Here is a 13208-nt window from a genome sequence, read left to right as displayed (position 1 = left end):
GTCTCATTTTACGACAGTTTTTATAAGGTGCCCTAGTTCTGAGAAGCACCGTTTCTAAGCTATTTGCAAAAAGGGAGAAAATTAATTTATTTTTGCTTAGATCAAGTTAACCAAGTTAATCAAGTGCTACCGATTCGTAAAATCGACAAACTTAAGGCTGATTGTTTCTTCACTTCGAACACTTAGTTGCAATAAAATATATTTTTAAAATTTATGACCATGACAAAAACTTTAATTATAACTACTCTCAATTAAGACCAAACATTCATAGACAAATAAAGGAAGCGATATTAATATGAACACAGTTACATCGAACGCAATTGTCAATAATGAGTAAGGAACACATAGGTACGTATAATTAAAAACATGATAATTGAAGAAACTGTTTAACATCCCTAGAAGATGTTGGTTTCAGCATGATGCAGCCTGTATAACTTACGTCCGTTTAAAGGAGCACAATGTTAAATTTTATGACATTTTCGGGTTTCCATTAAATTAGTTTAATAGTATTTAATTTTAATTTAATAATTTGCAGTAAATAAACCAAAATTAAAATCCACTTACACATCATTTGAAAGCAAGGACATTTTGTCAAAAGAGCACGTTGTATGTAATAATTTATTATTAGTTTCAACAGATGTTAATACACAATTTTATTCACAGGTATTTCCAGCAGGGTTATTTTTACTTTTTAAAAATGAAGAACAATTCATAGCTTTTTGTGTATTAGACACATTTATTATAAATGTTTTATAGCGCTTCCCGATAATTGTTAAATTTCCAAAAGAAGCACAGATATTTGAACATGGAGATGGATACAGTTTGAATTATAAATGAAGGTAAATAAACATTATAAGGTTCATAATTGCAGTCGATTAGTTTTTTCTAATCCGTTCTACACATGCTTACATACACGAATACTTTAAATATTGTACGTGCCGCCTTTAAAACTGCTGTAAGAATTCGCAAAAATAACCCATGTATACGGACAATCAGGTATAGAATATAAGGATATCACATTATTTGGTAACCTTACAAACTATCATGTTGGGGCGTTTTTGAATGCATGCACATGTATTAAACCATATCCGTGCCTTTCTAGAGAACTATGGTCAAAAGTTACAGAGTAGCAAGGGACTGTTAAAGCATAATAGGGCGGCTATATAAATCACTTGGTCCTGAACGTCTAGTTTCATTGAATCTCAGATGAATTGTCAAATTGTAATAAATGTTCGGGCGGTTTTGATTGGTAAACTCACAAATCGCAACATTACGTAAACCAAGTTTGGTTATATGAAACAAATGATTCTTAATAGTAATTTTGCATTTTAATATGCAACTGTCTAATAGATATATCGTTGTATATTCAGAAAAGCCATTTTTTTGCTAAAATTTGAAAATGTAGTTCCGCTAATAATTGGAGAAATATCTTTTGCTGTTGCGTACATTTTTGAAAATATTGAAAGCAATTTCCTTATTTCCTTATTCATCTCAAATCTAAAAAAACTATAAAAAACGCGTTATCACAATAATATTGATAATTGAAAAAATATTGTTCTTTCCAAGATTTTCGTCCCATTAACTGCGACATGTATTATTTTCGGAAATGACAGCAAAACAATGCAATTATGTAACTACGAAAAATCGAAATTGATCCGCGAGTTAAACATGATAACCGATGACCGTTGACCGTTAGATGACCCAGAATTCTATAGTATTTTTAGTTTCGGTACATTATTTTATGAGTTATTTTATTCTGAAGCATTTAATTCTTGCGTGAATTATGGAAATATATTATCAAGTTAAAAAGCTGTTATCTCAAAATGTGCGTTTTTCAAATCGCAATTTTACTGTTCATTCCATCACATTTATTTACTAGCACATTAAATTATTATAATAGTTATATTTATCTTTGTGTATTTATGTCGTCTAAGACTAAAGTTTGGTGTGGTAGAAATACTTGAATTGTTTTAAAATTTTTAAAATTTATCAATGAACAGTACTCAAAATATTGAGTAAATTCTACTTACTGTCCTGCATTTATTGTGTTTTGCAGATTTTCCTTTTAATGCACATATTAATAAATTTCAATTCATAGTGAGAAAAAAATAATAATTATTGTCAATATTGCTAATTTCTCCCTTGATTCCACACCATTGGAACACACTTTTCAAATTTCTTCTATTTCAGGAAGAACTGAAACAGTTTCTTCTAAGTAGCTTCAATTACAACCTTTTCTTTAAGAATATGTCCACAAAGTCAATAAAATTTGACTTGCTTTAAACTTTCTTTGTAGGGAGCAAAAGCGTTCTTTATGGCATTTTATTGCCTGAAACTTTTGAATAAAACTTTCTGCATAGCTTCAGTGATCATCAGGTCCAAAAGTATTTTAGAGCCCTAGCTTGAATTAATCTGTCTAAATTTAATTTAAGCAACAAACAAGAGAATTAACTTCGTTGGCATAATGCCAATTTATTTTCTTTTGTGCAATTCCGATCCCGTACCAATATTCGACATGTATGTCGAACAACGGTTAAATACACTAAGTTAGGAACGGAATAAACGAATGTTCTTCAACCATTTTCACGCTTCCGATTTGGATTTTCGGACCTATACGTCCGCCCTCCCCTTATTTAACCCACGTTTCTCGTCACGAATATCCATCTGCCCATTTTGAAAATGCGAGGGGAAACGAGTCAAATGGGCATGTGTTCCTAAAATCCTAGAGGTCAACTATATGCATCCTGGGCCTACACAAAGCGTACAAAGAAAATAAATAGGCGAGTTAAATGCACATGGAAAATGTTGAAATTGTCTGTTGTGTAATAATTAAAACAGGCGAAAATTTTCAATACTTGGCAGCACCACATTTGCTTAACTGAATCCTACCCAAGTTATCTTCGATATTTTTATGCGTATTCTCATATGTTATTTGATGTCTACTAACTAAAAGCAACTTCCTACAATCAATTGTGAGAGTAACTGTACTTATCCCACCTTACCGATCTGACTCTGCGATAAATATAATTGCTCCCCGACACGAAATTAATCCTTAAGCCAAAAGAGATATCGATAAGTAACCAGATACAAAATAAATCATACGAAGTTGTCAGGTGATATCTTCAATAATAAAGATATCTCAATTTTCAGTATCACGCAGTACTCCTCCCAGTCCAATAATAATTATTACATTGCCATAACCACACTTGTGTTCGGCGTATCTCGGTTTATTTTTTTATTTTTTTTTTCGTATATAGTTGTTTCGTATTCTTGTTTTATAGTAGCGTGAATGAGAATCGCAAGGGCGGAGAAACGTTTTCGGGCCAAGACATTCAAGCCTCGGGATGCAACAGACTGTTATTATCTCATTCGCGTACACAATTTCATCGGCCATTCTTCTGCTTAGCCGTTCAAAGCGAGTGAGATGAAAAATTCTGCGTTTGACCTTTGGCTAAGTTCTGAATTCTAATTTGCTTAGTCTGCTATTATCTTAGGTTAAATTAAAAAAATAATTACTTCCGTAATGCATTTCCCAATTTTAGCTTCTTGCGTTCGTTATAGGATAGCTGTTCCATCCAAACCACTGAAAAGCTTTAGTATCCAATTTTTAACAGTCTGTGGTTTTACGACATCGCGACATTGGCAAAAGTTTTGATATTGTATTTTTCTTATATTTCATTACTTGTCTTATTAGTGATGTGTCCCAAGCTATTTCAGCTCAGCAAGAAGATTCGTCTGGGACATTTTCTCAAAAACGTAAAATAATTCGAATGTCAATAAGTTCAAAAAAAAAAGATAACGTACATCGTGTGCGGTATCGATTTCATCAATTGAAATATTGACGGTAAATTATGACTTAACATTTAACTATACAGGGTGCTTAAACGTATTCGTAGCTACGAGCTCTAATCTACAGGTTCTCGAAATACAGGCGTTATTTTGGATACAATCTGATTTTATATGAGAAAGTCCATATTTTTATAATTTGAAAAATAAATAATATTGAACCATGACTTACATAATATGCTATTTTAAAGAGTTGTTCACATTTCAATAACTAAATCTATTTGTGAGTGAAATTTCAGTTTTTACTACACGCCCTGTTTTTTTATAAATTCTATCGGGAAAACTTTAATTGTTTTGAAAATTTAAATTGGAATTATAAAGGTTTTGAAATTCCGCTTACTTGTAGATATGATTTTCTTCCTTAGAATTGTTACTAATTGATACGATTTTTTGATAGGCGAGTGACCTTCTTAAGACGTTAGCAGTAAAACTTGTTGAATAATTGCAATTGACATAAAATTTTGAATAACATTTAAGAATTTGCTGATTTGTAGTTATTTTTCGCCGTCTAAAACTGTACTTATCTTTTAGGAGCAGTGTATTCTAAAATTCTTTATACCTTTTCATTTTTTATAGGTAGGTTTTCAAAATGAAAAACATTTTCTTTTTCTTGAAAATTTGGATATGACGATTAATCCGAAAGAAATTAAACCCAGCTGAACTTTTCAGTACTGGCGAATATTCAGAAAAGTATATAGAAAATTAGCCGTTTTACGTAAAACCGAAAAATCAATGTTGTATTGATACTAATTTTCGTCGATATTTGTAAATTCTAAATTTACATCTGGCTCTCTTGTTCTACTCAAAGTTGTGTCAAAGGTGACTGATGTTTAAATAAGAAATGCATGAATAGATGTGTGCGTCTCTAATTTCAATAATGTTAAGTTTCATTTATCATTCTCCTTGAATGAAGCTCTTTGTAAAAGGTTGTCCTATACTGCATCAACTTTGAAATTGATCAAAATTAAAGGCTCATCAGGACAACTTGGCTTAACGATTTTTGAAGACAACAATGCCTGGTTTTTTATATTTGGATCTGAACTGGAAGAAGAAACAAGTAAAGCCAAGGTTACAATAAACCCTAATATAACATGTAATGAGAATTCAAAAAGTTCCTTAATATTGTTTTTAGCAACTCAGCAATGTTAGAAATAATTATGTTTATGTAAAAAATGATCTTGAAATGCTAATCTGTTTCTATTGGTGGTGACCAGAAAATACTATCATTCGTAAATTGTGTGATGCATTAACTAACCATAGTAATACAGAATTTAATACATCAAGTAATACATAATTTTTTAAACAGAATGCAGGGGAAACTCATCAGTATTGCTGGCACATATGTCTGTATGCACCGGCTGCAACATCAGGTCTCATATATCCATTCCATTCATATCACTTATCAGAAGTAGAGATGTTGGCATAATTATCGGGCCATAATTGCATCAATAACGACCGAAAACAGTCAACTAATCCCGCGTAAATCAAAAGTCGTGTCACATGGAGGGTCTGTGGCAGCAGTCGGATCGCCAGAAGATCATAAATCTTTCCTTGGCGGCTTCAATAGATCGGCCTACGGGACTCGAACCGATGTACACGTCCCTTTAAAAATTGATAAGGTGGTCTTGGGATCACTTTTACACGATTTTATGAGTCAGTGGGGACCAGAGTGAAATATAAAAATTACTTCACCGTTCAATAGTTTTGAGTTCTATGCTAAACCAACTGTACAATCGCAAATGGATCGTGGGTATTTCGACAAGTAGGTGTGCATCTTCTAACTCATTGCCATTTATTGATTGGCAATCGAAGTGCGATCTGAAAGATTTGTTTGTTTGTGTTTTTGAAATTTTACTATCTTCCTCCTATTTTTGAAATGTTTGCTTTTGCCCGCTCTATTATTCTTCTCTGTTAGCATAATTCTTATCATCTGGCTGTATTTGCTCAGTGTTTTTTTACATATGCTTGTGGTGATTTTCATTACTGTCTCCCATCACCATAGTGTGATTCGCGAACTTACTATCATTAACAGTAACAGTAAATTCACAAACAATACACATAGTGTGTGTATAGACACAATATTACTATTATACAATATTACTATTATCAAAAAAAATGTTTTTTTTGATGGAGGAATCCGATTTTCCGATAATTTAGCATGGTGGTGCTAACTGCGCCATTAATAGTTTGCAGCCATTTAAAACACCACATATTTTTTTGGTTTTAAAATACCACAAATTTTTTGCCAATATCTCGTTCTCGCATATTTCCTAAACAAAATATGTACTTGGTTCAAGTCGATATCATTTTTTAAACTGAACAATCAAGGAAATATTCTGCACAAATTTTAAAACAAACAATAAACAGTTTTTATTTAGATACCTGACGAACTACTTTTAACTAAGTACTTTTTAAACTCAGCAAAGTCTATGTTTCTTTGAATAATAATTATGAATGTTCAAACTGAACTCCTCTGACTTTAATACATTTGTTAACATTTCAAATAAATGATTGTCGTATTAAAAAAATTAATGGTTGTTCCGGGTCTTTGACATTTGTCTTCCGACAAATTTAAAATTTCCTAGACATTAACATAAACCATATCGTATATTTATTAATTCGAAAATAAATTAAAAGGGGGCATTTTCAATAAATTCAACGTAATAGGAGAAGTTAAAATATTTTTCACAATATTACGAATCAAATTTGAGCCCAAAAAATCCATAAATTTTTCAATGTGAAATAACTCGGAAACGCGAAAATATCGATTTCAACCTATTTCATATTTTTTATTTAGGAAATATTAGAAAACCAGATATTGCCAAAAAAAGTCACAAGCTAAGTTAGCGCCTTCTAGGAATTACAAGCTAAGTAATAGGAAATTTGAAGAGAAAAAAAAAACTGCAACCTCAATAGAAAAAACACCAAATGTATTTTTTTGGTTGTAGTAAAATTGGATAAGAATCTATTAAAAAAACCAACAATTTTATTTATTCTTTGACACTCTGTACCTCGGAAACAATTAAATTTCGGATAAGACAAATTTGCCTACAAACCAATATTTTTGGGTAAACAATATGTGACGTACGTTGAGGACCACCCTGTAGTTGGGAAATAGATGATTTGTAGATACGAGACTAAGACATTCGATAAAAAACGCGACGTTTGGACGAATCTTTACGGAAAACTCTTATGAAAATTGATTAAGTGCTGATTTCAATTTTTTAGTAGTTTATAGACATTTTAAGTTGTTGAGGGCTCTTAAAGAATCGATATATATTTTTTAATTTAATAGCACGGATGATGTTATTTATTAACCGTACGCAGTAAACGATATAAACAAGACCGACAAGAGAGATTAATTTCCAAAATAAAAAGCGAAGTTAACAACAATGCCAGAAAACTTCACTTTCATAAAACATTATGGAAAAAATGAAGGGATATAAAGCTCTTCTAATAGAAATTGATTCATCCTTACATATCGGTGCAAATTATTTTTCTTAGCTTGGTATGAAAATTTCAACTACATACTAATGTGTTTCTCCAAATGTCCATCTACCTTTCATAGACGTAAATCTATGTTCAGATCAGAACAGAAAGATAATTAAAAAGGAGTATTTCTCTTGAATTAATTAATAATTTGTTATTTTGATTATTCAAACAATTTATTTTACTTTACTTCAAAGGAACATTGGCCAGATGCTCAACTGGAAAATAATTTCCAATTTCAAAATCCACCCAACCGTGATATTTCCTAACCCAAATAAAAGCACTCCATCCAAAACCCACAATAAATCAATTTCAAAATCGGAGACCGTTTCAAATTGATATGGGGTGAAAATTTCATTGCCCTATCTTCACATCGTAAAGTAAGCGAAACAACCTTATAAAACTATGGTTGTTGTGCCCTCTTTTAAATTGGCATTGAACAATGGAAAAAGCGGTTTGGCACAAAGCATCCTTAAACTTCTTTTGACTCATCATGATCTATTACGATTTAGCGGATCTTCGGCTAAGGGAAATGCAAAGAAATCGTAGGGCTTCTGGTTAATAGTTTACTTATTCAGTGTCTATTGTTGCAATCGGTTATAAAAAAGGGATATTGACATTGTGAAACTAGATGATTCAATTCCAATGAAAAAAAACTTATACAGACATATTTGGCTAGGTATAGTTAACATGAAAGATTTTATTTCTGTAACAAAACGCTGGTTGTATGTACAGCAGTACCTAACTGTAATGAGTTGTTAAAAATTTTCCACAATCTCATGCATATGAAAAAGCCAACGCTGGTTGGCGTCTCCGGTAACTACATAGGCGGAATATGGGCAAACCCAGAAGAGGAGAGATAATTAAGACGCTTAAATGTAAATTTGCCGTTTGATTAGAGCCAATTTTCTACCCAACCAGAAAGCCCATAATCAAAGCTGATTGCCCATTATGGTAATTGGGCAGTTATCGACATTCGCCGAAGAGCGTGCGATGACCTTTCAAGCCACCAATAACAACAATAGAGAATGCGAAGAACGTTTCCTTGAAATTGTTTTTATGGATTATTTCATTCATATAAATAAATATAATACGACTTGATTTAATTGCCTCTTACGCCAGCTGCTTCAACACTAGCTCCTCTGATCAGTCAACATAAAAATTTGATGTGTTGTGACATGGCTCAAACTATGATTAATCTCACTAGACATAAAATAATCGAATTGGAGCAACAGTGGCGCTTTCCATATGATTTAGTCATATCAGGAAGCAAATTGTTGGTACAGAAGACGGTGTAGTGTTTTGAGGTAGAACGACTTTCATTAGAACCGCCGCCCATATCAGCCGTTTCAAAATATTTTGTAAGTTTTTATTTTCAATCGTAAAGGAATAAACTGTGACAATTTTGGATTGTCACAGTTTATTCCTGGATTTAGGACGCACTCAAGGTCTACATCCATGAGGATAATGTTTGGCGGTGTAAATTAAAATATGTAGAAACTATCGTTCTAGTCGAAAAACAGTTCAAAGGCGCTGTTACAGTGAGCAATTGCTTGAACTTGCAACGGTTACAGCTAATTGCAACAGAAAAAATGTCACCATCATTGGTGTGTGAAGGTTCAGCATCTTGGTAATGAGTAAGTTTCATTGAGTATAATGCCGATTTAATTTTGAACTATTTTAGGAATTTGAAAATCATACTTGTTAGAGAAAACCCAGTCTAACTATAAAGTTCGACGACTTCTGGTTTTTTCTTTCGTTAAACCACCCACACTTTTTTGGAATGGCAAAAGTCTTCCAGATGCAAGTGAGCGTAGAATTCATATGATCTAATTCTTATTCAGTTTTATTAGGTATATGTCAATTATATTTTATGTCCAAATTCGGTTCCTTTTGAACATAGCTAGATTGTTTTGCCTTAAAAGGTCCAGCTGCTTCAATATGGCCAACAGCATTAATAAGAGTCTGAAAAACACTATTATAGCGGTTGAACTTTGAACAGCGAATGATAGAGCCCACATAAAGTACATTTTAGAAACAGGTTCGTAAATTAGATTGCTTGCGTATAAATTATTTGAACTGTTCCCATAAACCAACCTTAGACAAATAATTATGAACAACCAAATGTTTATTAATTAACAGTAGTCATAAATCAACAGTAATTTACTGCCGTGATTCGTTTATGAGCTGAGTATAGAAAAATTCTGAAATCTTGGCTATTCGCTTTTGGTTTTGTCAGAACCGCATACCTGACTGGTGCTAATATATTTTTCTGTCAAGAATAACATGGTTGAGTTTGCTGCTAATTAGCAGTAGTTATACAAAAATTGCTTTGATTCAAGGATAAGCATGTGGTTCTATTATTGCGTCTGGCAAATATTTCATAGGAAGTAATAGGTATGATAATTAACTGCGTCAATTAAGTCGAATTTAGTTTGGCCGAAATTGCACCTTGAAAATTTGTATCACACCTATACCGATACGCACTTCTAATTTGCAACAGGATTTTAGTGAACAAATAGCCTTCGCTAAGGCGATTGGATTGATGAGCTGATGCTAATATTAACTGTAGAAACTCAATTATTTTTAATTGAATACAACGTTTAGATGAGGCGATAAAGTATGATATATGTTAACATAGTCAATTGGTAAGAATTATAAAATTTTAAAATCTAGCGGTGGATAACTATTTAAACTTTTAAAGGGACGAATTCTTAAAGTGCAAAACTTTGCTCAGTCGAAATACATGTAGGGAGATTTCGTTGTAACCGTTGGTGATTCGTAACCAGTGAAATAAACTATCTTTGTCATTAGTACAAGTTCATATATTAAATAGGTAAATGGGCCTATTTCCACAAATAAGCGTTTGATGTAATTGAGGTGTTACAAAAGAGTTACTAACAGTTTTCCTCTAGAAATGTTATTTTATTAAAGAAACCCGATTTTAACTGATTAATTTGAATTTGAATTCCCCTAGCTTCTATTATTCTATAAAGTTGTCTGAATTTTTGAAACCTCCTCTAAACTTATGCTCATATTATTTTTCTCTGCCACGTCACATTTCTACAGATTTTTCAGTACGCACTTGAAGTATAGTAACATTTTACTTCAACCCCTTTAACTTTATACGAATGAAACAAACGTTACAAGACAAATGATGCTTTGCTATTTTTTTAATGAGAAATCGGCTGGTTTCTTTGGGAGAGTATTTTTTGAATGTGTGCTATAGCTTTTCAAAATTCTGTAATTTAATTATTTTCATTTACAGTGATTTGCCAAGTTCATAACGTTCTCTGTTAGCATTATTTAGTGAGAAATGGTAATCATGTTCCTTGGCTAGTGGAGCACTGTTAATTAGAAATTCGCTAAGGGAAGTGACTGTTTTCTACAATATTTAAAAAAACAGTAAAAAATACCACTCAAAATATAGTTTGTCCATTTGTAGTTATTCGTTTTACAGTTTAATCAGAAAAAATCTGAACATTCAATTCAAAGCTAATTTATGAAATGCGGGTTTATCGATACAGATTCTAGTTCAACAGCAAAAATATGAAGAAGCGGGTCAATGGTCTGATTTTATGATGTGAAATGCGGATCTGAAATGATTAACACTCCACAGGGAACATAATGTCAGACCGTCTTGTAGCTACAACCATTTCTGGTGATTAATGATTTTAAAATAATGTCAACAACCATTCTTCAGGTTTCCGACCTTTATATTAACTCTATAACAACTTGTAATGCATGTTAGCGCGCGGCTTATCAAGGAATTGTGTTCAATTCACAGTTTTCCCTAACGACTTGTAGTGATCCACGCTTCCAAAATGTAATGAATGAATTCGAAATTTGGTTAAACATTTTAAGAGATTGGAGACCTACATCTAAAGTTATCAAAATTTAGTGTTTTAAGGCGATAATAAAATTTCTACAAACCCTCTGGTGGACTTACGTCTATCTGCAAGAGAGGATTCCAATCAAAACAGTGCAGCTTCCAAATGAACTTGCTTTATGTTAATTATGTTCTACACAAAGACTATGTCTGAAGCTTCAAGGAATAACCACTTCTACAATTCTACTTACTTTGGCCAAGATGTACTCGTTTCATCCACGGATATATCTGAGGAGGATTGGACTGACTTCCGCTCTTCGAGTTATTGTTATTCGTGTTCACCTTCTGATCATTACTAGATGTTGAACTAGTGCTTGACGCAGGTGAGGAGAGATTTTGAGAAACTGTCGAAGATGCAACGCCGGGCTTAATTCCTGGTGACGTGCTGACCGATAAAGGTGATGTCAACCCTGAAGATTTGTTCGAAGTTATAGTGGCGTTGCTGTTGTTGCTCGATTGTGTATTGGCTAGAGGTGGAGTAGCTCTATTAGGAGGTGCGTTCGTGCTCAAGTCTTGAGGACTGGCAACTCCCGTTGAAGATGTGGAGTCAGCGTATTTACAACTAGCTGATGGATTAAGCATTCCAGGACTCTGTCCACCTGGGCTAGCATGATGCATATGCGAACTTGCAGCCGGACCAGGAATTCGCTGTGGTTGCAACTGGGTATAGTCTCCCATAGGTTGAAGGCCATGGCCGGGTGCTGGAGTCGCATACGGATGGGGAGTGTAACCCTGAGGTCCTACTTGTGGCGGAGAATAACATGCGGGAGGATAACTAGCTGCCGCTGCTGCATTAGGATTATAATAGTCTCCACCGGGACTGGCAGCTTGATGTGACTGTTCTCCAGCCCTGCCCTGTTGAGCATAGCACTGAGCTAAAGAGTTCACAAACTGATAAGAACTCATGATCTAGTCAAACATACAAATTCCTACACGATGTTCACAATTAGCACGAGCATACCAAACGAATCGTTCAAAATCCGGAATAAAGCTACACAGTCACAAAGAGAAGGGCGCGTGGCCTAATGGCTATAAAACTGTCACAATGTGTTTTACGATCAGACCGGGTTACCAATGAGTAAAGCGAGCCACATCGCGAACGCGACTAACTTGCCACAAACGACCGTATCACGTGGAATCTTATGTGATAGTAAAACAACGCGCGGCGAACAGGCGCCAGAACTGGGCAAGACCACGCGTTTTGCTATAATCCCACACTGTTTTGCTTGGCATAACTTTAGTGGATAGAGAACACAATATCGAAACAGCGAATGTCAAACAGAGACAGCCAGTGCAAGAGGGGATAACTTGGTGGCTTCGTTATTTGTAAACGCCGCGCTTTGGCAAGCGCAAGTCAAAGGGAGGAGCGTTCTTCCTGGGGCGGTGCCATGAATTCAAATTGATAATTTGTGAATTGTTTAAGATTTGATGCTTGGCTGAGCGGTCTACTGGATTCCGGTAGCTTGGCTAATGAATCAACTGAAGATGACCGGCTCGCAGTTGATGATTTTCTCAGTTTTACCTTCCAGTTCATGTTTTTGGGTTTTTCAGTCAGATGTGTGAAGTGACAATTGTGCGATTTTTGATTGGCTGTGAAGGATAATTTTTGGAAGAATATTGTCCACGCATGTGAAACTGAATTTATCACTGGTTTTTAGGCAGGATAATCACAAAGATCGGTCACTTCAAATCAACTGAGAACATTTGGCCATACCAACTTTCATAAATTTGGAACGAACACTTTTTTAATGCGAGAACAAGCAGATTGCCAAAAAAACATCTCTTATGGTAGTTTTGCTATTTTAGGGAACAAACTTTTGAAGTTTTCTCATTTGGTCCGATCTATACGTTTTCTGTTAGCTCTAAGACCTTAGACACAGAACTTGCCAAAAAACTCACATTCTTATACTTACCTAACATGAGCAAACAAGAAACTGTCCCAAAAGTAACTAGCTGCGACTCAAGACCCCAATTCCTACAATAA

General features: G+C 33.9%; 1 protein-coding gene and 1 long non-coding RNA gene across 4 annotated transcripts in view; one reads left to right on the top strand and one right to left on the bottom strand.

The window, feature by feature from the left end:
• LOC109538213 (homeotic protein Sex combs reduced) overlaps window positions 1–12447 on the bottom strand; it is a 52028-nt gene extending 39581 nt beyond the window's left edge. For 2 of the 3 annotated variants that reach the window (XM_019905357.2, XM_019905358.2), the window contains exons 1-2: window positions 11416–12447; window positions 11285–11290 (exon numbers count right to left, since the gene is read on the bottom strand). In XM_019905357.2, coding sequence (XP_019760916.1) covers window positions 11285–11290; window positions 11416–12130 — 721 coding nt within the window. In that variant the 5' untranslated portion in view covers window positions 12131–12447. The remainder of the gene's footprint in view (window positions 1–11284; window positions 11291–11415) is intronic. The other variant, XM_048664653.1, reaches the window with a different exon arrangement.
• LOC125503783 lies at window positions 8111–9215 on the top strand. Its single transcript, XR_007281065.1, has 2 exons — window positions 8111–8965; window positions 9020–9215. It is a non-coding gene; the product is annotated as an uncharacterized LOC125503783 (long non-coding RNA).
• Window positions 12448–13208: the final 761 nt, after the last annotated feature.

The sequence above is a fragment of the Dendroctonus ponderosae genome, unplaced genomic scaffold (genome assembly GCF_020466585.1).
Source record: "Dendroctonus ponderosae isolate FM_Combo_2020 unplaced genomic scaffold, Dpon_F_20191213v2 Dpon_F_20191213_1, whole genome shotgun sequence".
Classification (NCBI taxonomy): domain Eukaryota; kingdom Metazoa; phylum Arthropoda; class Insecta; order Coleoptera; family Curculionidae; genus Dendroctonus; species Dendroctonus ponderosae.
The sequence above is the reverse complement of the archived record's forward strand: the minus strand, read 5'-3'. Positions and strand labels throughout refer to the sequence as shown.